General features: G+C 38.8%; 1 protein-coding gene across 1 annotated transcript in view; it reads left to right on the forward strand.

Annotated features, from left to right (window-relative positions):
- MNAT1 (MNAT1 component of CDK activating kinase) overlaps nt 1-26,463 on the forward strand; it is a 200,233-nt gene that overhangs the window by 91,649 nt on the left and 82,121 nt on the right. The window contains exon 6 of the mRNA XM_079768395.1: nt 2,706-2,831. Coding sequence (XP_079624521.1) covers nt 2,706-2,831 — 126 coding nt within the window. The remainder of the gene's footprint in view (nt 1-2,705; nt 2,832-26,463) is intronic.

A 26,463-nucleotide genomic window follows, 5' to 3' on the forward strand; every position in this document is an offset into this window, starting at 1 on the left:
TTTCTATGTATATTAATGAATTACATTTTATAAAAAAAGATAGCATTGGCACTTGTAAATATGTCTAGAAGCTTAAATTTTAGGGTTATTCTCTGGATCTAATTTAGGCAGTAAGTACTATTTATAAGAATTTCTCGTCCTTTTTTTGGGTTTGGTCCTTGTGCTAAAAGTCACTTTTTAACCTTTTGTAAAGCATTGGCGTTATATTATACTGTAGATGACAGGATTTTAATGTTATGGTATTAATGTTTATGGCTTAGTATTTACCATAATTTTGCCTAAAAAGTCCATTTATTTAATCCTAACTGTAAATTCAGGGTGTGTTTTTTTTTTTAAACACTTTGGAAAAAGATTTTAAAACAGGTCCTGATTTAGTTAATCTTTTTATATTCCTGTTTGAAAATTCTCTTCACTTTATGTCTGAAATTTTGTATGGGCTAATATTGCTGTCAAATGCAGTAGCTGATTTTTATTAGAAATATTGTTTGCCAGATGGCTTGCTTAAAGTCAGTTAAAATAATCTTTTAAAAATGGTCATTATAAAGCTTTTAATGAGTATTACAGGCAGTCTTATTAAAATTTCTTTAAGTATTAAACAAGGTACCTTCAGGCAATTAATGTAGGTTAGGGAACCTTTCAAGGTAAAATGGAAAGCTAAGAAGAATGAAATAATTTGAAAGGCTGAATCTGCATTTTATGTATTCCCAAGAGGATGTGAATTCCTCATAGTTTATTTTACTCGATAGATTTTGTTGTTGTTAGAGCTCCTGCTTAATTCTAGTTTAACATTCACAAAGATTTTCAACCTCCAAAGTTTTGATTGCTAAAGTGGAATAAAGCAGATATGAGGTAAATTGTATGCCAGAGTAGCAAAATTAGTTTTAGATTCCTAGAATGTTTATTTTTATTAAACTTCAGCTGTTTTATGAATATATTTTAATAGTTAGGTCCTTTTATGTGATACTGAAACCAGGCCAAAGTATTGATTAGCAGGTTTTTTAAGTGAATACGTTGTTTTGATTTTACACAAGAACTTTTAGTTTTTAAAAGTAAGTACCAGGTATGCAAGAGCATTTGAGTTCACTTAGAGTATAAATTGGGAAGCAATGTTTTAACTTTTTAGTAAAGGAAATTAATTTTTCTTCTGTTAGTGTTTTTGCATATGAAAAGATAGTAATAGCTTTTAAGAGATTTTGGGCCACAGCCTATTTAAAATGTCCTGTAATTTTATTATAATATTCTTAGTGGAAATCTAGAATAGCTACAGGAATTCATAGCAGTGCTGTTACTAATGCATTACTGATGCCTTGTAGTAGAATATGAAAGGTATTCAAGTATATTCTCATAGTATATTTTATTCATTCTCCATTATTGATAAAGCTAGGTCACAAGGAGTTTGCTCCTTAATATGGTTCTATTTTATAAATAAAATGTGTTCTTCCACTTACTTTTAAAAGATTTAATCTTTGTAATGTTGCTCTTGCAGAGAACTTCTATTACAAATTCTTGAGGTACAGATTTATTCTAGGACAATTCTGTTGAAGTAAATTGGCTTGTTTTTTGATTAGTTTTGTACTAGAACTTTAAGTCCTTTAACTATATTAATTAGCCATATTTGTGCCTAAAATATTATTAAGTTATTAGATTTGGGAAGAAAATTAGATTCTGCTCTATGTTTACTTCATACTGTGAAATGTTAACATGATATAGTTTTTTTAATATTAAATTATAGGTAGTTACTATTTTAAAAATTTATAGGCCATTTGAAGAATATGTTTATTTTTGTAAATAACCTAGATGTAGGAACTAGAAATGCACTGTTGTCCTTTATTTTTGTTCACAGTTATAGGAAGTACTCTGTGTGTGCATGTGTGTTTGTGTGTATGTGTGTGTGATCTTCCCTCCTGGCTTTCCTCTGCATGTTTCTGTGTTCTTATTCAATTGACAACTCAGAAAGGAAAAGTCTGGATATCATTTAGTTTAGACTTTAGCTCCATAGCACTTTAAACATGTAAGAGGACTTCATGTTAAACAGGATAAATAACAGCTACTTATAAGAATTAGTAATTTGCTTGTTATTATTATGTATGTGTATAGATTTGTGTAAATATTGATCCTGATTTAGTATCAACATAGATATTAAAAACGTTTACTATTATTTTGTTAATTAAAATTTAGACTTCTTTTCTAAAAATAAGTCAGTAAAAGAGAAAATAAATGTACTTTTGGTTGTACTTAACAATCGTTCCATTGTGCAAAACAGAACAAGGATCATTTCCAAACGGCCTCAGGTGAAATCTAATGGGAAACAATTTCAAACTAGTCTGAATTCACTGGTAAAAAGAATGTGTCTTAGATAAACATCTGATCCAAGTTATAGTACTTTGTACTACTCTTTTTGTGATTAGTTTCTAATTTTTTTTATTTTAATAAATATGGTTGGCATTGCTAGATGAAATAAGACCCTATTATATTTTCTTTAATGTGGATTTTATAAAAATAATTTTTTGCAGGTTTTGATTTATGAGTATAAAACAGCCTTTTCTTATTATGGAATGTTAAATTTTTTTGTAAAGTGTTCTCCATAAAGTGAATATTTAGGTTGACATCAAATACTTATGAAAAGGCATAATTTAAAATAATAGACCCGTTGCTCTTAAGTTTTTCTTTTTAACTATTATATTGCACATTAACTTTTCTTACAGGAAAGTTCTGATCTCCCTGTTGCTCTACTTTTGGCTCAGCATAAAGATAGATCTACCCAATTGGAAATGCAGCTTGAGAAACCCAAACCTATAAAACCAGTGACATTTTCTACAGGCATCAAAATGGTAAGCCATATTTTAATTGCTTGTTGGAAAGATATATTTCAAGGATTATACTTTATAATTTTATATTGACTTCTATAGGTAAATGGAAAGGTTTATATGTTTAAGAACAGTGTATAATCTTGGCTAGTTGTCTGAAAATATGAATATGATCAGTGTATGAGGAAAGGGAAAAGTATTTTGTCGTACATAATAATGGTTTGTATGTGTTTTCTTATTCTACATAAAATTTTAAGCTTATAGTGTAGGAAAACATTCTTAAAAGAAAATGCAGACTTCTGGTTTCTGGTATGGCATGTAAGAAGCTTGGAAGTTGTCACTACCTCTCACAAATAAAGCTTGGAAATTGCCACTGAGTCCTCAGACTGAAAAACAACTTTTCTTAGAGCCGTAAGTGAAGAGAGGTCACAAGGCTAATTACTGACTTTAAAATTGGAGAGACTGGCTGAGAATACAGAGAATCATCTGACTAGAGCAGCCTTACGGGGAACCAGTGGTGGTGTAATGAAACCTGAATTGTAATTGACAAATTGTGGACAACTCTGACAGTTAAAAACTCGAGGGGGCACCAGACATTGGAGGGCCTCTGGCATCTCTACCAGGTTCTTTCAGTGAATATTGAGAAAAATCCCCTCGTCCTCCTGGCAGATGAAGTGGAAAAGGAACCATTTTGCAGTAGGCCAGGGTGTTCTATTCTTCTTAACAAGGCCTGCCCTCATGAGAAACTTGCACCAGAGCTTAACTGGCTGGAGTTTTATCAGAACCTAACTAATGTAGGGGTAGGGAAATAACCCAACTCCACCCTTCCACGTGGGAAAGGGAAAATAGACAGCTTCAAACCACTCTTGCCATCCTGCTCCACGTAAGGGGAGGAAGATGGACTGAGAAGTATGTGTGAAGTTCACAGTCCAGAAGCACAGGCCCTCTAAAAGACTGAGACCTAATCATCCTACCTAATAATAGACAAATATGCAAATTGACCATACCTCCGACACACCCACAAGCCACACCCACCATCCAATCAGAGCGAGCATGCAAATTAACCCAAACCAAGATGGCTACAGCCACAGAGAGCAAGGTTTCCTAGGTAACAGAGGAAGCCAAGCTTTGCCTGCCCTTGCCAGGCCTAAGCCTCCACTCAAGCTACAAAGTTTCAATTATAGAAGGTAAACAATTCAAACAAATGGCGGCAGAATGGAGCATGAGAGAGCAGGCCAGGGTTGCCGCCGGCAACAGGGGAAGCAAAGCTTTCTGCACACCCTGGCCGGGCCCACCCGCTTAAGGCAACAAAGTTTCAATTATAACCTCAACACAATGGCTACTGGCCTCGGAGGGAGCCCCAGGCTTGGCTCTGCTCCAGGCTACAAAGTTTCAATTGTAGAAGGAAAATAAATTCAGATACCAGGGCCTCTGCTTGCGTTGCCAGGGGGCGTGGCCCGCCTGCAAACCACCACAGGCCCCTCAATCAGGCCGCTCCACACCCCAAGGGAACCCACACCTGATCCGGGACACCCTTCAGGGCAAACCTGCTGGCCCCACCCCTGTACCAGGCCTCTATCCTATCTAATAAAAGAGTAATATGCAGATTGATCATCACTGGAACACACAATATAGCTGCCCCCATGTGGTCAAAGATCCTGCCCCCATGTGGACACAAGATGGCCACCACAAGATGGCCAGCAGGAGAGGGTAGTTGGGAGGCACCCGGCCTGCAAGGGAGGGCAGTTGAGAAGGACCAAGCCTGCAAGGGAGGGCAGTTGGAGGTGATCAACCTCGCAGGAGAGGGCAGTTAGGGGTGACCAGGCCGGCAGAGGAGGGAAGTTGGGGGCAAACAGGCTGGCAGTAGAGTGGTTAGGGGGTGATCAGGCTGGCAGGCAGAATCGATTAGGGGCAATCAGGAAGGCAGGCAGGCAAGCAGTTGGGAGCCAGCAGTCCTGGATTGTGAGAGGGATCCCATATTGGAGAGGGTACAGGCTGGGCTGAGGGACAACCCCCCTCCGTGCACGAATTTCGTGCACTGGGCCTCTAGTATGACTATAAAATGCTCTGCCCTTCACCACATCTTGATGCCTGGGTATCAAGAAAATATTATGAGTCCTAACTGGTTTGGTTCAGTGGATAGAGTGTCGGCCTGTGGAATGAAGGATCCTGGGTTCGATTCCAGTCTAGGGCACATGCCCGAGTTGTGAGCTCGATCCCCAATGGGGGGCATGCAGGAGGCAGCCAGTCAATGATTCTCTCTCATCATTGATGTTTCTATCTCTCCCTCTCCCTTCCTCTTTGAAATAAATAAAAATATATTTAAAAACATTATGAGACATACTAAAAGACTGAAAACACAGTTGGAAGAGTTAGAGCAAACATTTGAACCAGGCTCAGATATGGTAGGGAATTTGGAATTATCAGACTGGGAATTTAAAACAACTGTGATCAATATGCTAAGGGTACTAGAGGATAAAGTAGACAACATGCAGGTGCAGATGGGCAATGTAAGCAGAGAGATGGAAATTCTAATAAATAAAAGAAATGCGAACAAGAACACACTAACAAAAATCAAGAATGTCTTTGGTGGGCTTGTTAGTAGAATGGACACATCTGAGGAAAAAATCCTTGAGCAAGAGAATATACCAATACAATCCTTTTTATTTTACATGGAAAGAGAGAGAGAGAGCGAGAGAGAGAGAGAGAGAGAGCGAGCAGGATATTCAAGGACTTTGGGACAACTACAAAAGGTATAACATGTGTCATGGGAATACCAGTAAAAGAAGAAAAGAGAAAGGAACAGAAGAAATATTTGAAATAATGACTGAGAATTTCTCCAAGTTAACATCAGACACCACACCAAAGACCCAGGAAGCTCAGAGAACATGAAGGAGGATAAATGCCCCAAAACCTCACACCTATGCACATAATTTTTAAGAGAGAAAATTGAAGGTAGAGAAAAAGTCCTAAAGAAGCCTTGGGGTGGCAGAGCCAGGGGTGGGGTTGGGGGGAGGGGTGGGGAAAGAAACACCTTACCTGTATAGGAGCAGATGTAAAAATTGTATCTGGCTTCTCAGAAACAACAAAAGCAAAGGAGAGTGGAGTGAAATATTTAAGGTGTTGAGAGAATAAAGCCACCAACCTAGAATAATGTATCCTGCAAAATTATCCTTTAAAAGTGAAAGAGAAATAAAGATTATCAGACAAACAAAATTGAGGGAATTTTTTTGCCATTAGACCTTTCTTGCAAGAAGTGTTAAAAGAAGGTCTTAATACTTCTTGCAAGGAAAATGATGTATGTCAGAAACAGATCTACATAAAGAAAGCATCAAAGAAGAAATAAAGTAAGGTAAAATAAAAACTTATTTTTTGTTCTTAATTGATATAACAGATAACAGTTTGTTTAAGATAACACTGTATTTGATTGTGTGTGTGTGTGTGTGTATCTGCTTATATACACACATACATGCTTATAAGTGAAATGAATGACTGATAATACAAGAGACTGGAGGAAGCAATCAGAATTATTTGATTATGGATATGTGGGTACCTGAGTAATATAAAATATTCAGGATCAATTTTAAAGTTACAAATGTAGGAAGTATTAATACATCTTCAAATATAAAGAAAAACATTACTAATTAAGGAATTACCAACACTTTTGAATTAAGAGGTGATACAGTATAGAGGGGGAAAAATGGGCATGGAAAGACTCAGATATAATCACTTCAGCTTCACCATTTACTAGATATATATCCATGGGTAAGATTTTACCTTATTTTTTCTGAATATGTTGGTAAAGTTGAGATATTTTTAACTTCCCCATTGGTAAAGTTGAGATATTTTTAACTTTATATGATTATATGGAGGATTAAAAAATATAAAATATATAATCAGGTAATATATACTTTCAGGATTCTTGAATTTGAAACAATTTTATGATAAATTTGGCATTTTGATGCTTCTATAAATCTGGTATTGCTGTGACCATGTTATTTTGTTTTGTTTTAAAGTTTTTAAAATTTATTTTTAAATTCACATATAGTAAAGATCATTCTTTTTGACGTACAGGGTTTTCATAAATGCAGAGTTGTGTATCTACCATTACAATTATGCAGCAGTTCCATCACTCCTCAAAAATTCCCTTGTACTACCCTTTCATAGTCAACCCCAGCAATTAGTGATCTGTTCTTTAGCTTTGTTAGTTTAGTAACAACACACATTTGAGGTCATCCATGTTGCTGCACATACTTATAGTTTTTCCCTTTTGTTGAGTAAGATACCATTGTATGGATTTACCAGTTTCTTTATCCATTCATCAGTTGAATGACATTTGGATTGTTTCCTTTTTTTTTTTTGGAATGATTATGAATAAAGCTTATGTAAACATTTGCATACAATTGTTTGTGTACATAAGTTTTCATTTCTCTTGGGTAAATACTAAGAATGAGATTAGGTATGTTTAGCTTTGTAAGAAACTGCCAACCTGTTTTTCAAAGTGGCTGTACCAGTTTGCATTCCCACCAACATTGTATGAATGTTCCAGTTGCTCTGCATTCTTGACAATACTCAGTATTATGAGTTTTAAATTTTTTAGGCATTTTAACAGGTGTGTAGTGGCATCTCATTATCATTTTAATTTGCATTTCCCTGGTGACTAATGTTGAGCATCTTTTCGTGAGCTTATTTGCCATCAGTATTTCATTTGACCTAAACATTTAACTTAATACATTAAATATCTTACTAGAAAATTTTGTGACATTATTTTCTTCCTTCTCTCTCTTATAACCTTTTGTTTTGTGAAATGTAATATATATATATATATATATATATATATATATATATATATATATACACACACACACACACACACACACACACACACAAATTGCACAGAACCAAATAATACAGCTCAGTTGAATTATCACAAAGTGGACACCTGCATAACCATCAGTCAGGTAAAAGAAGACAAGTATTTTCAGTGCTCTAGAAACCCTCCTCATAACCCCGCTTACCTAGTCAGCAACTTCTTTTCCCCAAAGTAGTCACGTTTTTTTTTACTTGATATTTTTTTCTGGCTCTTTAAATAACATTAACATCTAAGCATATATACCTTAGCTTGATAAATATTTGCTTGTTCATGTTATATATTTGTGAGATTCATTCAGGTTTTTGCATATTGCTATAGGTTTTTTTCATTTTCTATTGTTGGTTAATGTTTCATTGGAGTAATATACAGTTGACCCTTGAACAACAGGGGTTTGAACTGCGCAGATCACTTATATATGGATTTTTTTCGATACATTCCAGTAGTGTTTTTGATCCATGGTTGAGAGTCTGTGGACTCAGAGGACCAACTGTATGCATTGATCTGTGCCATTTTATTTAGAGGACAGAATGCCTATCTGTGGGTTTTGGTATCTGCAGGGTGGGGGGTGGGGTCCTGGAACCAATCTCCCATGGATACCAAGGGACAATTTTAAAGTTTAAGGAGACAAAAGTCATATATGTTTCTTGGTGCACACGTACATACATTTAAAAAAATATATTTTTATTGATTTCAGAGAGGAAGGGAGAGGGAGAGAGAGATAGAAACATCAGTGATGAAAGAGAATCTTTGATTGGCTGCCTCCTGCATGCCTCCTATGGGGATGGAGCCCGAAACCCAGGCATGTGCCCTTGACTGGAATCAAACCTGGGATCCTTCAGTCCATAGGCCAGCGCTCTGTCCATTGAGCCAAACCACTAGGGCATACATACATTTTTTTCTTAACTATTTATTTACCTAAGAGTAGAGTTACTAGATCATGGTGAATATGTATGTTCATTTTAGGAGATATTGCCAAATTATTTTCCAAAGTGGTTTTTACCAATTGTACTTTCACCAGCAGTGTTCTTGTTAAGACTTGTGATTTTCTATATTTTCTAGTTTAACCATTCTGGTGGGTATTTAGTAGTGTTTTGTGATTTTAATTTGAATTTTATTTCACTGATCACTAATGAGGTTGAACATGGGCCATTCTATTTTTGTGAAATACCTGTTCAACACTCTTGCTCTTACGTAGAAGTTCGTTATATGTTCTGGATTTAAACCTCTTATTAGTCATATGTATTGTAAATAATTTTTGTCCCACTGTGGCATTTTTTTCTACTCTCTTTAGAGTGTCTTGATCTCTTTATTGTTTTACTTTTCTATTATCTGTCTGCAATTGATTGATTTTTTTTTTTTTTTTGGTATGGTGTGAGATAGGTGATCCAATTACTTTAATGCATGTTGAGATTCATATAACTTGTGATGGAATACTTACTACTTATTATGATGATAAAGTTTAGCATTAGGTTCAGGGCAAATTTCAGGTGAAGTTTCAAATGACACAGTTTTTATGTGGATTTATTAATATTATTACTGAATGTGGATACTGACACAAAATGTAGATGAAAATCTAAATGCTGTTCAAAGAGCCAATTTTTTATTTTATGGATTTATTTTCTTCTTTGCTTTTTATTCCATTTATATTTTCTCCTTATTATTTCTTTTATTCGCCTTAATTGGGCTATAATTTGCTCTGCTTCTCTAGTTTTTAAAGGTAGGAGCTTGGATTATTGATTTGAGACCTTTCTGATTTTTTATTATTGACATTTAATAGTATAAATGTTCTTTTGACCATTTTTTCAGTTGCATCTAACACATTTTGACATGCTTTCATAGTTTGAGTCCTTTGAGAAGCATTTACCAAAATGGGTTTAAATGTGCAAGAAATGTATTAGGTAAATGCCTGAGAGAGAAAATGAGGAGGCAGCTATAGGAGGCTGAGGGCGTCGTCATCAGAATGTGATGTAGGTTTGATCCCAAATGATAAAAGAAGAATGGTTGGGTAGAAGTGTCTCATACTGCAGTGTATTTCTAAGAAAAGTTTGGCAAAGTGGCTGGGGAGTCCTTGTGGAAAAGTTTTTTGGCAGAGGAGTCTTGCATTTCCTCAATATGGAACTGCCTTGGTTTTCTTGCCTCACTCAGACTTTGGCTAGAAGCAACCTGTGGAAATTATGGAATTGGTGCAGATGTGAAGATGGATTTGAGAGTGCAGTAGCTGGGAATCTTGGTCTATTATACTTCTGCAGTTGGAGAGCTGAGAGGTGCATTCCTGTGGCCATCACAGTTGTTTTTTCATTTTCATTTAGTTCAAATTATTGTGTAATTTTATAAAAAGATTTTTTTTTTTTTTTTGAGAGAGGGAGAGAGAAACATCAGTGTGAAAGTGAACATTGATAGGCTGCCTCTTGCACACTCCTCCACCAGGGATTGAATCCACAATCCAGGCACGTGCCCTGACTGGGAATCCAACCAGCAACCCTCCCATACACGGGATGACGCACAATCAACTGAGCCACACTGGCTAGAGCTTATTTTTCATTTTTTGCTTGACCTTGGGTTATTTAGAAATGTGTTGTTTAATTTCCAAACTGTTTTAGATTTTGTAAATACCTTATTGTTTCTGATTTCTAGTTTAATTCCATTGTACTAAGAGAGCATACTTTGTATGGTTTTTCTCTTGCTTGATATTTTTTGTGAACTTGGAAAGAATTTGTATTGTGTTCTTGGGCAGATTATTCTGTGAGTGTGAAGCAGGTCAACTTAATTGATATTAAGTCTTTCTTCTTATTGATTTTCTTTTCCTTTTTTCTTTCAGTGACTGAAAGTGTTGAAATATTTTAGTAAATTGTGGCTTAAAAACCAGTTTTGCACATATCTTTTTTAAACTCTGTTTTTAGTTGCATAGACATGCAGAATAGGATTGTTACATTCTTTTGATACTTGGGCATCTTTATTATTGTGAAATATATCTCTTTATTCCTGGTAATATTCTTTGTTTTAACTACTACTTTTTCCTATGTTAATATAGCCACCCTAGCTTTTTTTTGATTAGTGTTCTCATGGTATTAGTTGCTTCTTAAAGACAATGTACATACAGTTAGATCTTGCTTTTTCAATAAATCTGACAATCTCCCTTTACTTATTGTTTTAAAGCAATTATTTCTATGGTTGGATTTTAATTTTCCTTCATTACATTTGCAAAAACTATTTCTTCATACATTTTTTTTCTCTTCTTTCCTCCCCTTCCTCCTCTGTGATTTAAATTACATGTAAGTTTTATTGCTTGATATTGTTACACAGTTCCTCAATGCTTTGTTTATTATTTTAGTAGTCTTATTTTCTTTGTGCTTTGGGTGGCTACTATTGATGTGTCATTAAGTTCACTGATCTTTACTTCACTAGTGTCTAATCTGCTGTTTATTCAACTTGTTATACATTCATTTCAGGTAATATGTGTTTTAAATCTCTACATATTCCATTTGGACCTTTTTTTTTTTACATTGTCCATTTCTTTCCTCATCATTTTCATGTTTTTTCTTTTCTTTTTTTTTTTTTAATAAATCTTTATTGTTCAGATTATTACAGTTGTTCCTCTTTTTTCCCCCATAGCTCCCCTCTACCCGGTTCCCACCCCACCCTCTGCCCTTACCCCCCTCCACTGTCCTCATCCATAGATGTACAATTTTTGTCCAGTCTCTTCACACACACCCCCACCCATTTCCCCCCGAGAATTGTCAGTCCACTCTCTTTCTATGCCCCTGATTCTATTAAATTCACCAGTTTATTCTGTTCATTAGATTTTTTATTTACCTTTTTCTTCTTCCTCTTCTTAAAGAATATCTTTCAGCATTTCATATAATACTGGATTGGCGGTGATGAACTCCTTTAGCTTTTTCTTATCTGTGAAGCTCTTTATCTGACCTTCAATTCTGAATGACAGCTTTGCTGGGTAGAGTAATCTTGGTTATAGGTTCTTGCTATTCAGCACTTTGAATATTTCTTGCCACTCCTGTCTGGCCTGCATAGTTTCTGTTGAGAAATCAGCTGACAGTCATATGGGTGCTCCCTTGTAGGTAACTAACTGTTTTTCTCTTGCTGCTTTTAATATTCTCTTTTTGTCTTTTGCTCTTGGCATTTTAATTATGATGTGTCTTGGTGTGGTCCTCTTTGGATTCCTTTTGTTTGGGGTTCTCTGCGCTTCCTGGACTTGTAAGTCTATTTCTTTCACCAGGTGGGGGAAGTTTTCTGTCATTATTTCTTCAAATAGGTTTTCAGTATCTTGCTCTCTCTCTTCTTCTGGCACCCCCATAATTCGGATATTGGTACGCTTGAAGTTGTCCCAGAGGCTTCTTACACTATCTTCATATTTTTGGATTCTTTTTTCTTTTCTGGTTGAGTGTTTTTTGCTTCTTTGTATTTCAAATCTTTGACTTGATTCTTGCAATCCTCTAGTCTGTTGTTGGATCTCTGTATATTATTCTTTATTTCAGTCAGTGTATGCTTAATTTCTAGTTGGTCCTTTTTCATATCCTCGAGGGTCTCACTAAATTTATCGGCGGTTTCTAGAAGATTCTTGAAAAACCTTATAATTGTGGTTTTGAACTCTATATCCAGTAGTTTGCTTTCATCCATTTCTTTCATTTGTGACCTGTTTCTTTGTCTCTGCATTTTGGCTGCTTCCCTGAGTTGATAGAGTGGCTTTGTATGCTAGGTGTCCTATAGGGCCCAGTGGCTCAGCCTCCCCAGTTACCTGAGGTGGACACTCTTGGTGCACCCCTTTGTGGGCTGTGTGCACAGTCTTGTTGTAGTTAAGCCTTGATGGTTGTTGGTATCACTGGGAGGAATTAATCTCCAGGCCAATTGGCTGTGAGGATCAGCTGTGTCTATGATGTGAGAACGTCTGTGCTGGAGACACCCTTATGAGGCAAGACTTGCTTCAGTGGGGCTTTGGTGCTCACTGAGTCTGCTTCCTGAGTGTGTCCCTTATCGATCTGTGGAGTTGTAATCTGGATGGTCCTACTCTGACCCTTGGGTAAACTGGCTCTTAGATCTCCAAGGAGGTGCTAATTTAGCCTCTGCCTGAGGCCACCCAGCAGGAGCTACAGAGAGATCTGCAGATTCCTCTTTGTTTGGGTTTTGGAGGTGCCCAGATGAGGCCCAGCTGTGAAGCAATGCAAGCTGCTGCGGGGCCTTGGGCCTTCTTTTAGATGTTCTGGGTCTCACTGACTCAGCTGCAGTTTGTTAGGTAAGTTTAGATTTCAAAGAACCAGGCCATTTATATGCAAAAGCCTCTGCGCACAGCTTGGATGGGGCAGAGTCTCAGGGCGGAGCAAACAGCAATGGCTTCCCGTCAGCCCTGCCCTAAGAGGCCCCTGGGGTCTCAGTGTCCCTTGGTAATCGCTGCAAGCACCTCTGAGAGAAAGCCGCCCTCAAGTTCTGCCCGCTGCCAGACAGTCCAGTTTCTCCCTGTATGAGTCTGGGTCCCCAGAGTCTCACCCGGAACTGGAGTTCAGAGTAGTTGGGAGCTTGTGTCTCCCTGCGGATTGAAAAAGCCAGCCGTGTACTCAGTTGCCAGCCCTCTCTATGCGAGCGCCTCTGTACCTCTGCACTTTACTTCCGCAGCTCCTCTGACTCTCAGTGTGCTTTTCTCTTCCCTTCTAATTGTAGAATTTCCACTTAGCCAGCCTCCCTGTGGTTCTGGATGATGTCCGTTTTGTCTTTTAGTTGTAGTTTTGAAGTGGTTGTGCAAGGCAGCAAGTTCAGGTGTTTACCTATGCCGCCATCTTGGTTTCTCCCTCATGTTTTTTCTCTATCTTTTTGAACATATAAAAGCTATTTATAGTAGCTGTTTTGACCTTGTCTGCTAATTTCATCATCTTTGTCTTTTCTGTGTCTGCTTCTATTGACTGATTTGTTTTTTCCTGGTGTGGGTCATATATTTCTGCCTTGATTTTTAATATCTTACAATTTATGGTATACCATTAAATATTTTCAGACTTTGGGAGCAGTTAAGTCTCTTATCATGTGTTAGATCCTTACAAGGATTACTTTTTAAAAAAATATATATTTTATTAATTTTTTACAGAGAGGAAGGGATAGGGATAGAGAGTTAGAAACACTGATGAGAGAGAAACATCGATCAGCTGCCTCCTGCACACTCCCTAATGGGGATGTGCCCGCAATCAAGGTACATGCCCTTGACCGGAATTGAGCCTGGGACCCTTCAGTCCGCAGGCCAGTGCTCTATCCACTGAGCCAAACCAGTTAGGGCACAAGGATTGCTTTTAAGCATTGTTAGAGCATAAAAGAGAAGACTTTTATGTTAGGCTATAATTTATCTCCACTTTCAAGGTGATATCTTTTTGAGGACTATACCTGATAACCCATGAATTGAGAGACCTTTTTACCTTGTTTATTGAGAATATGAACTATTCTGGTCTTGCATGGGAATTGCTTGATCTATTGGTTTCCAGGTGATTTACTTTGCCTTGAGTAGTTTACATTCCCTCATGTGCAGATCATTACCCAGGCAAAAGTTAAGGACATTACTCCAGCATTTCTAGAAAGCAGAGGTAAGCAAATTACAGCTTGAAGGTCAAGTCCCACCCACCACCTGTTGTTGTAACCAAAGTTTTATTGAAACATAGCCATACTCATTCATTTATGTATTGTCTTTGTAAGCTTTCATGTTTTAATCGCAGAGTTGAGTATTTATGACAGATATCATATGGCCTGCAAAGCCTATAATATTTATCTGCCCTTTACAGAAAATGTTTGCTGAACCTTGGTTTATAGTTTTCTCTGTGCAGCATTTTCTTCTCTGATAATCTGCCCTGCAAATTATGGACATCCTGACAGCCCAGGGTTATTTTGGGTTACGCTTCCATGTTTCATGGCCTGGAAGCAGCCTCCATGGATTAAGCCAGGGTGATATAGGGCTAACCTTATTTGCTTTCCTTCCCTTGGAGATCTCAGGCCTGAATTGACTGATATTCAGTTTCTGAAAACCATTGGTTATTATATTTTTTCAGTTTTCTAGATACTTAATGTGGAGATTGGTTTATCTGGTTCTCTCTCTTTCTCTCTCTCTCTTTTTTGAGAAGAAAACATTTAATATAATTCAACATTTATTCAGAACAAAATATTTTAGCAAATTAAAAACAGAGTAACACTTCCTAAACTTGATAATGGAAATATACCAACACCTATAGCTAATGTAATATCCTATATAATAAAACCTTAATATGCAAATCGACCAAGTGGTGGAACGACTGGTCACTATGATGCACACTGAACACCAGGGGGCAGATGCTCAAGGTAGGAGCTGCCCCCTGGTGGTCATTGCACTCCCACAGGGGGAGTGCCACTCAGCCAGAAGCTGGGGTCATGGCTGGCGAGCGCAGTGCAGTGGCAAGAGCCTCTCCCACCTCCGCTGCAGGCAGGCGGTAAAGAGCGAGGGGTCTCAGTCTGCAAGAGCCCCAGACTGCAAGAGTGATGTCTGACTGCTGGCTTAGGCCCAATCCCCGGGGGTGGCAGGCGGACATCCCTCAAGGGGTCCCAGACTGTGAGAGGATGCAGGCCAGACTAAGGGACCCCCACCCCTCCCAGTGTACGAATCTCGTGCACCGGGCCTCAAGTTTAACAATAAAAAGAGTGAATACTTTCCTTTAATATAGGAAACAAGGCAAGGATTTGTCCTCACCATTTCCATTATACATGGTACTTATAGTTCTACCAGTGCAGTAAGGCAAAAAAAAGAAAAACGAAGTAAGAAAAACATGAATAAAGGTTGAAAAGGAGAGAAGAACACCTTAATTCAAATGTTTAAATATGAAAATTACCATTTGTAATGATAGAACCAAGATGGTGGCATAGGTAAACACCTATACTTGCTGCCTCTCACAACCACATCAAAATTACAACTAAAAGGCAGAACAACTACCACCCAGAACTGCAGGAAAGATGACTGAGTGGAAGTTCCACAACTAGAGAGGTTAAGAGGTACGGAGGTGCAGAAAGTGCTCGCACCTGGATGTGCTGCTCTTTTATTTATTTATTTTATTTATTTATTTATTTTTTATATATATATCTTTATTGATTTCAGAGAGGAAGGGAGAAGGATAGAGAGATAGAAACATTAATGATGAGAGAGAATCATTGATCGGCTGCCTCCTGCATGTCCCCTATTGGGGATCGAGCCCACAACCCAGGCATGTGCCCTTGATGTGCTGCTCTTTTAATTGGGAGGGAGATACAAGCTCCCGCTTGCCCTGACTCCAGTTCCAGGCGAGACTCTGGGGGACCCAGACACATACGGGGAGAAACTGGACTGTCTGGCATCGGGACAGGAATGCGAGGGTGGCTTTCTCTCAGAGGTGTTCGTAGTGATCATTGTTCCTGAACGGGGGCGCGGGATGTGAAGACGAGGCGACCTCTCCAGTGCAGCGCTGACTGGCAGCCATTGGTTTTTGCTCCGCCCTGGTGATTCCCGAGACCCCGCCCCACCCAATTTACAATCCCACCCAAGCTGTGCACATCGGCTTGGCTTTTGCATATGAATGGCCTGACCTTTCTCCTCCTAAAACCTGTCAAACTGCAGCTGGGTCAGAGAGCCCTAGAGCTTCCAAAAGAAGGCCCAAGGCCCGGCAGCAGCAGCCTGCCTTGCTTCACAGCTGGGCCTCGTCTGGGCACTTCCAAACCCCATACATAGAGGAGGAATCTGTAGATGTCTCTGTAGCTCCTGCTGGGCGGCCCCAGACAGTGGCTGACCTTGCACCTCTTTGGAGATCCAAGAGCCAGTGTACCCCAGTGGTCAGAATGAGACCATACAGGATTACAACTCTTCACATCTATAAGAGACACACTCAAAAGGCAGACTCAGTGAGCACCAAAGCCCCACTGAAACAAGTCCTGCCCCATAGGGGTGTCTCCTGTGCAACAGATCTTCCAGTGTAGACACAGCTGGTCATCACAGCCAGTTGGCCTGGAGGTCAATTTCTCCCAGCGATACCAACAGCAATCAAGGCTTAACTACAACAAGACTGTGCACACAGCCCACAAAGGAGTGCACCAAGAGCATCCACCTCAGGTGACTGGGGAGGCTGAGCCACTGGGTCCTATAGGACACCTACCACACAAGACCACTCTGTCAACTCAAGGAGACTTAGCAGCTACCCAGTACATAGAAACAAACACAGGGAAGCAGCCAAAATGCGGAGACAAAGAAACAAGTCATAAATGAAAGAAATGGATGAAAGCAAAATACTGGATGTAGAGTTCAAAACCACGGTTCTAAGGTTACTCAAGAATCTTCTAGAATCCTCTGATAAATTTAGTGAGACCCTCAAGGATATGAAAAAGGACCAATCAGAAACCAAGCATACACTGACTGAAATAAAGAATAATATACAGAGATTCAACATCAGACTAGAGGATCCCAAGATTCAAGTCAAAGATTTGAAACACGAAGAAGCAAAAAACACCCAACCGGAAAAGCCAAAAGAAAAAAGAATCCAAGAATATGAAGATCGTGTAAGGAGCTTCTGGGACAACTTCAAGCGTACCAAGATCCTAATTATGGGGGTGCCAGAAAAAGAGAGAGAGCAAGATATTGAAAACCTATTTGAAGAAATAATGACAGAAAACTTCTCCTACCTGGTGAAAGAAATAGACTTACAAATCCAGGAAGCGCAGAGAATGCCAAACAAGAGGAATCCAAAGAGGACCACACCAAGACACATCATAATTAAAATGCCAAGGGCAAAAGACAAAGAGAATCTTAGAAACAGCAAGAGAAAAACAGTTAGTTACCTACAAGGGAGTACCCATATGATTGTCAGCTGATTTCTCAACAGAAACTATGCAGGCCAGATGGGAGTGGCAAGAAATATACAAAGTGATGCATTGCAAGAACCTATAACCAAGAATACTCTACCCAGCAAAGCTGTCATTTAGAATTGAAGGTCAGATAAAGAGCTTCACAGACAAGAAAAAGCTAAAGGAGTTCATCACCACGAAACCAGTGTGAAATGAAATGCTGAAGTGTATTCTCTAAGAAGAGGAAGAAGGAGAAAAAGGTAAAGAAAAAAATTATGAACAACAAAGTGACAACAAATACATATCTATCAATAAGTGAACCTAAAACTCAAATGAATAAAAAACCTGATGAACAGAACAGACTGGTGAATGTAATAGAATCAGGGGCATGGAAAGGGAGCAGACTGACAATTCTTGGGGGGAAGGGGTTGTGGGGGTGCGGGAAGAGATTGGACAAAGAGCTTACACTTATGGACGAGGTCAGTGGGGCGGGGGGAAGGCCTGGAGTGGGGTGGGAACTGGGTGGAGGGGAGCTATGGGGGGAAAAAAGAGGAACATCTGTAATAATCTGAACAATAAAGATTTAAAAAAAGAGAATTACCAGTTGTAATAGCATCAAAACATGAAATACTTAGGTGTAAGTCTAATAAAATATGTATAAGAACTGTATACAAAAAAGTATGCAACAAAATTGTGATGAGAAAAACTTAAAAAATATATAAAGGGATATATATATATATATATATATATATATATATATATGTATATATACATACACACACACATACTGTGTTTATGTCTGGAAGAGCACTATTTTTTCATGTTACATTTTTAATTTTTAATATTTTTTAAATTACAGTTTACAGTTAATATTTTGTATTAGTTTCAAGTGCATAGCATAGTGATTAGAAAATCATATATTTTCAAAGTGTTCCCCCTGATATTTCCAGTATCCAACTGGCATCATACATAGTTATTACAATATCATTGACTGTATTTTCTATGCTGTATTTTATATACCCATGATTATTTAGTAATTTCTATTCTGTACTTCTCAATTCCTTCACCTTTTTCACCCAGTCCCCCAAATCCCTTTCCTTCTGGCAACTATCAGTCTGTTCTCTGTATCTATTTGTCTATATTTGTTTTTTGTTTGTTTGTTTATAATGATTTTTAAATTTCACATATAAGTGAAATTATATGGTATTTGTCTTTCTCTGACTGACTTATTTCACTTAGCATAATATCCTCTAGGTTGATTCATGAGACTTGTTTTGTGTTCTAACATATGTCTATCCTGAAAATGTTCCATGTGCACTTAAAAAGAATATATATTCTACTGTTTTGGGGTGAAATGCTCTGAAGGTATCAATTAAATCCTTTTAATCTGGTGTGTCTTTTAAGGCTGCTGTTTTCCTCTTGATTTTTTGTCTACTAGGTTTGGTAACAGGGTTATGTTGGGCTCATAAAACATGTTAGGAGATATTGCTGCTTCTTCAATTTTTTGGAAGAGTTTGAGAAAGATAAGTTTTAAATCTTCTTTGAATATTTGGTAGAATTCACTGGTGAAGCCATCTGCTCCTATGAATAATTTTGAGTGGTTAAAATATGTATCTTAATTTATTCAACAACTTCATATTAATAATAATTCAGTAGTAATATAGACTCTTTGATCTAGAATAGCTCCATATCTTTTTCCTCTTGTATGCTATTATTGTCATACTAGAGGCCCGGTGCATGAAATTCGTGCATGGGAGCGGTGGTGGTGGGGGGGGGAGTCCCACTTTCCCTGCCTGCCTGATCGCCCTAACCACTGGCCTGCCTGACTGATCACCCCTAACCACTCGTCTGCCTGCCTGATTGCCCTAACTGCCTCTACCTTGGCCCCCGCTGCTGCGGCTTCGTCCGGTAGGACATCCAGAATGACACCCGGAAGGTCGTTCAGCTGTCCGGTCTAATTAGCATATTATGCTTTTATTATTATAGATATACTAGAGGCCCAGTGCACGCAATTCGTGCCCTTGGGGGGTGGTGTCCCTCAGCCTGACCTGTGCCCTCTCGCAGTTCAGGAGCCCTGGGGGGATGTCTGGGCCTAAGCCGTCAGTCGGACATCCTTAGCATTGCCACGGAGGCGGGAGAGACTGCCACTGTGCTCGCCAGCCATGAGCCCGGCTTGTGGCTGAGAGGCACTTCCCCTGTGGGAGTGCACTGACCACCAGGGAGCAGCTCCTGTGTTGAGTGTCTGCCCCCTGGTGTTCAGTGCACATCATAGTGACTGGTCATTCCACCATTTGGTCATTTGCATATTAGCCTTTTATTATATAGGATATTATATTTTGTATATTATAAGCCCAGCCATACAGTTTTAGTATTTTCTTGTAGTTATTATAAAAATTAGTTAAGAGGAGAGAAAGAAATGTTTCCATTATCAAGTCTTTTGTAGTTACCTTTGTAGTGTTCTTTATTCCTTTGTGAGAAATGCCTACTGTCATTTCCTTTTATCTTGAAGGACTTCTTTAGTATTTTTTCCTTTGTAATGCTTATCTGCTAGCAACAAATTACTCAGTCTTTGTTTATCTGAGAATGTCTTCATTCTGCCTCTGTTGGATAGTATAATTGGATAAACCCGTGGTCGGCAAACTGCAGCTCGGGAGCCACATGCGGCTCTTTGGCCCCTTGAGTGTGGCTCTTCCACAAAATACCACGGCCTGGGCGAGTCTATTTTGAAGAAGTGGTATTAGAAGAAGTTTAAGTTTAAAAAACTTGGCTCTCAAAAGAAAAAAGATTTTCTCTTTGTCCTTTTGTACTTTTAGGGCCCATTAGGGCTTTAATTTCTCTATTTTATCACCATTTATTGCTTTATTATAAAGAGATAAAATTTAAAGGAAAATTTCATAGATATTTAATTGTGTTTTAAAATACTTATAGAGTAAATGTATTTTTTATATGTTTGCCTTTTTTTGTTTTGTTTTAGTAGTCTTGTAATTCTATAATATCTATTTGAGCTACTTTAAGCATCTTTGCTAGTGAGAAATGTTAATAGTGTTTTAGTTTTATATTTTATTTCATGTATGGCGTTATGTACCATTGCCTTCAGATTTTTTTCTGCCTCATGAGATCTTATACACATACATATATACCTTTTTCTATATATTTGTCAGATAAAAACACCTGGATGAAAATAAGGCTTATGGGAATAAAAAAATAATGATTTTTCTTAAAGAATATATGATCTTAATATATTTTTTGATGAATATTGAATGATAATCTTTAGGACTAAGTAAAACAAACTGTAGTATATTTAGTGTTTGCATTGAGGCATTTATTAGTTTCTTTAGGTGTTTATGTCCATAAATATTTAGCTCTGTACTGTGTCATTGTCAAGTAACATCTGGGACTAAAATTCCCACCTGGGTATCTAATTTTGCTGTTTATTCTTTTGCAAGTGTTACTGTGAGCAATAGGCAGGCAACAGAAAGAAAGAAGGTGATTGGGACCAAGGGGGAAAAAAAAGACTAAAACAGATGGTAGGGAAATAAAAAAAATTTTGTTAAGTATTGTTTGTTTAGGGTAGTTTTCTTGCTAAGCACATGGAAATACTTTGCACGTTTGCAAATTACTGACTTGCTACATGCTATTTCTGAGAAACAGCAAATCATTCATATAATATAAATATAATTATAGGTTATTTTACTGGAACTTTTCATTTCTAGGTCTTACTTTTGATAAATATCAGTGCCTTCTTTCAAATCATAGTCTGACTATATTTTAGGAGATCATGAACATAAATTTAAATTGAGTAGTGCTAATGCACATAAATGACAAACATTAATTTAAAACTTTTCAAGTATTTATAGTCTTGTTGAGTTATATTCTGCTTTAAAAATAAATGTTATTATTGGGATTGGAGTTTTCAGAATGCACCTAAAGTCAATATAGTGAGTTGTTTGGAAATGTCTGTGAAGTTAGATTTCTGTGTCTGTAATCATATATATAAAATATTGTGATTGAAGAGAATTTTATGACATTGAATGAACTTGCATGTATATATGCAGAAAGGATATTATTAATCATATCCCCCTTCCTCTTTTAATAAAAGATATTTTTATTGATTTCAGAGAGGAAGGGTGAGGGAGAGAGAGATAGAAACATCAGTGATGAGAGAATCATTGATTGGCTGCCTCCTGCATGCCCCCCACTGGGGATCGAGTCTGCAACCCAGGCATGTGCCCTTAACTGGAATTGAATGCAGGATCCTTCAGTCTGCAGGCCAATGCTTTATTCACTGAGCCAAGACAGCTAGGGTCCCCTTTCTTTTTTACTGATATTTCCCTAAACCCCAGCAGGAAAATGGAAGTCAGAGTGAGAGTATAAGCCTTTACATTCTTAATTAAGTTTTTTTTTCCATTATACCACAGTGTCTCTTGAGTTAAATATGAGTAGTATCATAAATAAAGAGATAAATAAAGACAGAGATGAAAGGAGAAAAAATAATTTAATATAGGAAGTAATGTTACACTTTGAACCAACCATATCATCAGTGGTAGGAGCTCTTACATTGCCCTCATTTCTTGAATGAGGATTATTGTTAACTAGAGGCCCGGTGCACAAAATTCGTGCACAGGAGGGGGAAGGTTCCCTCAGCCCAACCTGCACCCTCTCCAATCTAGGACCCCTCAGGGGATGTTCAACTGCTGGTTTAGGCTTGATCCTGAGGATCGGACCTAAACCAGCAGTTGGACATCCTTCTCACAATCCTGGACCACTGGCTCCTAACCGCTCACCTGCCTGACTGCCTGATTGCCCCTAACTGCCCCCCCCCGCCCACCGGCCTTGTCGCCCCTAACAGCCCCCCTCTGCCAGCCTGGTTTCCCCTAACTGCCCCCCTCTTCCAGCCTGGTCACCCCCATCTGCCCCCCCCCCCCCCCCCCCCGCTGGCCTGGTCACCCCATGCAGCGTGCTGTTCAGTTGTTTGGTTGCCCCTCACTTCCCCTGCTGCTGGCCTGGTCGTCTTACACAGCCTGCTGTTCAGTTGTTTGGTCGTCCTTCACTAACCCACCTGCCAGCCTGGTCGCCCCACGAAGCCTGCTGCTTAGTTGTTTGGTTGTCTCTCACTAACGCCTCTGCTGGCCTGGTTGCCCCACGCAGCCTGTTCAGTTGTCCATTCGGTTGTTTCGGTTGCCACGGTCGCTTAGGCTTTTTTATATATAGATGATAAGGTTCTGTAAAATAGTCATTTTATTTCTGTAGCATTGATTTTAGTTTTAGAAATTAGATCCATAATGTAATTACCTATTTCTGGTGCAAGGCCTCTTATCTTTGAAATGGTTAATAATGTTACATACTTTTTCATTGCTGTCACCAGTTCTAGCAAAGTCCCATTATGTTTTATCAAAGGTAAGAGGATCATTTGAGTTGAAAATGAGAAGTAATGGGGAGTACTTGTAGTCTCTTGTCATCCTGTTTAATGGCACAATCAAGAGACTTTTTCCTTGCCTTTTTACCGATGATAGGCAGATTAGCAGTGTTAATAGATAAGAACTTTAATATCTGACCAGGGGGTTCAAATTCTATCTCTGTGAGTTAATGCTTATGGGATATTCATTTGAAATAGTATAAACCTTATTCATTGGAATATACCTCACAATGTGGTATTTGTGAGAATAAAATGAAATGAAAATAAACTCAGAGAAGATTCTTTAGATGATTTTCTTAGATACAAAATAATCTGTTTCCCAGATTTAACCTATGCTCACATAGATAATATAGCAGATGATAAAAAAACACACACCTAAAAACATAAACATAGCAACAAAATAAAGAGTGATTGAGTGACCAACTCTAAACAAGGTAAATCTTAGAACTGGATGTAGACTTTCTCAAAATTTTAAGCAGTCTACAGAGAAAGGAAGAATAATTTGTTATAACATAAATAGGATAATAGGAACCCTGGCTAGTGTGGCTCAGTTGGTTGTGTATTGTCTTTTGCACCAGGAAATTGCCTATTTCAATTCCTGGTCAAGTGCCCGTACCTAGGTTTTGGGCTTGATCCCCTGTGGGGGGCATGCAGGAGCAGGGGATTGGTACTGAGCTCTCACATCCATGTTTCTCTCTCTTTCTCTCCCTCTCCCTTCCTCTCTATCTGAAAATCAATAAACTCTTCCTTTAAAAATATAGGAAAATAGAAACTAATGATACAGTCTGTTAAAACGTATTAATGATCTTTTAAGTCATGAAAGGATGACTTAGAGGATAATTTCATTTTGCAGATAATAGGAACCCTAAAAGTAACCTTGTTCTTTATTGGGCTTTACATTTGAATTTCTGTTGAGTACATATTATCTGGTCAATATGTGAAAAAACAAACATTGATCTGATCATCAATTGGAATTATTGGAAGCAGAAATCAAGAATGCAGATGAGACAAAGCCTTGAATGAAATCATAATTAAAAAACAATCTGGTACTCTTTTGATTAAAATACTGTAGTTAAAGAAGTTTCCTTAAATATTTATAAATTTTATTTTGTATTACCATGGAGAATCATGTCAATGCATTTTCCTCAGCAAAAATATATCTCTCTTCAGAAAGAATCATGTATCTTAGAAAGTCTTATGAGACAGACTGAAGAGAAGTTCTGATTCAACTTTTGGAAGACAAATACTGTGGTTTGTGTGCATTAGTAGATATATATAATTTTGACTGTCATATAGATTTCATCACTCCCTCGTTTAGTTAGAGGTACACTTTTATGCATCTGCTTGGTACTAAGGTATATCTTTATAGACTACTAGAAGCCCAGTGCATGATTTAATCATGCACGTGTAAGCTGTCTGTCCGCTGGTCGGCAGCTCCGAAGTCCCTGGGCCCCTAGGGCGAGGTGGGGCGGGGGCGTGGTCCTCCTGCAGCAGGAGCCCAGGCCGGGGTCTTGCCTTTGCCTCCCGCCCAGGAAGGCTGGGGCCGCCGCCACGTGCTCCTGCGGCCCAACTGCCGCCAGACTCCTCCCTGGGGAGCTGCGCCACCCGCCCCCCCTTCTCCCCTCCCCCCCCCCCCCCCCCCCCCGCCGCCTCCAAACCTCCAAAACGCCTGCTCGCTGCCCCAGAGGCCTGTCTGTGCAGCAGCACAGCCATGGCGCAGACGCTGAGCTCGCGTCGCCACTGGCAACGTGAGCTCAGCGTCCTGCCGGCCCAATCACCACCCCAGCCACCCCGAGTCCCACCCCCTGTGTCTCCTGCTGGCCCAATCGTGGGCGTAGCGGAGTGATGGTAATTTAAATATTACCTTTTTATTATGTAAGATTCTTGTGCTTTGGCCTATCTTGATAAGTTGTGAGGTGGTTAGCCATAGACAGGGATATTGAGGAAAGTATTGAAAAAATTCAGTGGCTGGTAAGACTGGAGATGATCTTTAATGTCCTATCTATTTCTGAGATTCTTTGAATTTTATTATTTATTAGACATTCAAATTTTACCCAGGGTATCTATACCCTTCCCATTCCTCATTATGGAATTCCAGATGTTACTCTAATTGATTCATTGTAAAAAAATGCTAATGTTTTTTGAGAATCTATTTTTTTCCATTGATTTTTAGATAGAGAGGAAGGGAGAGGGCTAAAAAGATAGAAACATCGATGGAAGAGAAACACCATCAATTGGCTGCCTCCTTCACATACCCCCTGGGAAATGGGTTGCAACCTGGGCATGTGTCCTGACCAAGAATCAAACTGGTGACCTCTTGGTTCCTGGATCAATGCTCAACCACTGAGCCACACCGGCTGGACAAGAGAATCTATTTTTTATGTAGGGAAGTATAAAGGCAAAAAAAAAAAAGCCTAGTTAATTTGTTGACAGTTCTTAAACATACAAAAACATTAAGCAATATATAAAGTGATCAGTGAATATTTCTTAGCTCATGTCTTTAAAAGGCAGTTATTGCTTTGTATTTTGTTTCCAATAAAAATGTTTTACAAATGTTCTTTTTTAAAGCAATAATTCTATATAATAAAACCCTAATATGCAAATCGACCTATGAGCGTAACAACCGGCAGAATGACCGGTCGCTATGACACACCATGACCACCAGGGGGCAGACACTCAATGCAGGAGCTGCTCCCTGGTGGTCAGTGTGCTCCCACAGGGGGAGTGCCGCTCAGCCAGAAGCCGGGCTCATAGCTGGCGAGTGCAGCGGCTGGCGCTGCAGGTAGGCGGTAAGGAGCAAGGGGTCCCGGACTATGAGAGCCCCGCACTGTGAGAGGGATGTCCCTCGAGGGGTCCTGGACTGCGAGGTGGTGCAGGCCAGGCTTAGGGGAGACCCGTCCCCCCCGCAGTGCACGAATTTCATGCACCGGGCCTTTAGTATTCTAATAAAAACCAGATGTCCACTAAGCAAAATCATGCAATGCAATATCTTTCCTAACACCTTAGTGATATCAGGAAGTTTTAATTGTGAGATGCATGTTGGTGTCTTATGATCAGGGAGCATTTAGAAGTCAGTAGGTTTGAATGGAGTGTTTGCAATTGAGAGCTTAGTGTTAAAGTGCTGTGGGGCCATACAATGGCTAGAAAAGTCACTAGGTGCTGGATAGGAATGCAAAAGGTAAAATGGGAGACACTAAAATTTTAGAAATTTGAAAATTTTGCCTAAGGTCAGGGTTGCATCTAGGAAAGAAAAAGTAAACTTTTTTGTTTTTCCTCCTATATTGCTTCAGGGCTCTAGACTAAATTTAAAATAATGTGTTTTGTATATTGTTAGCTTAGAGGACTGTACCATCATTCAAAACTTTGTTTTTTTGCAGGTAGATGTTTTGAGTTCTAACTTTCTTTTTTAAAATATGTTTTTATTGATTTTTAGAGAGAGAGGAATGGATAAGGAGAGAGAGAGAAACATCAATGAGAGAGAAACATGGATAGGCTGCCTCCTGCATGCCCCCTACTGGGGATCGAGCCCGCAACCCAGGCATGTGCCA

The sequence above is a fragment of the Cnephaeus nilssonii genome (genome assembly GCF_951640355.1).
Source record: "Cnephaeus nilssonii genome assembly, chromosome: 4".
NCBI classification, from domain to species: Eukaryota; Metazoa; Chordata; class Mammalia; order Chiroptera; family Vespertilionidae; genus Cnephaeus; species Cnephaeus nilssonii.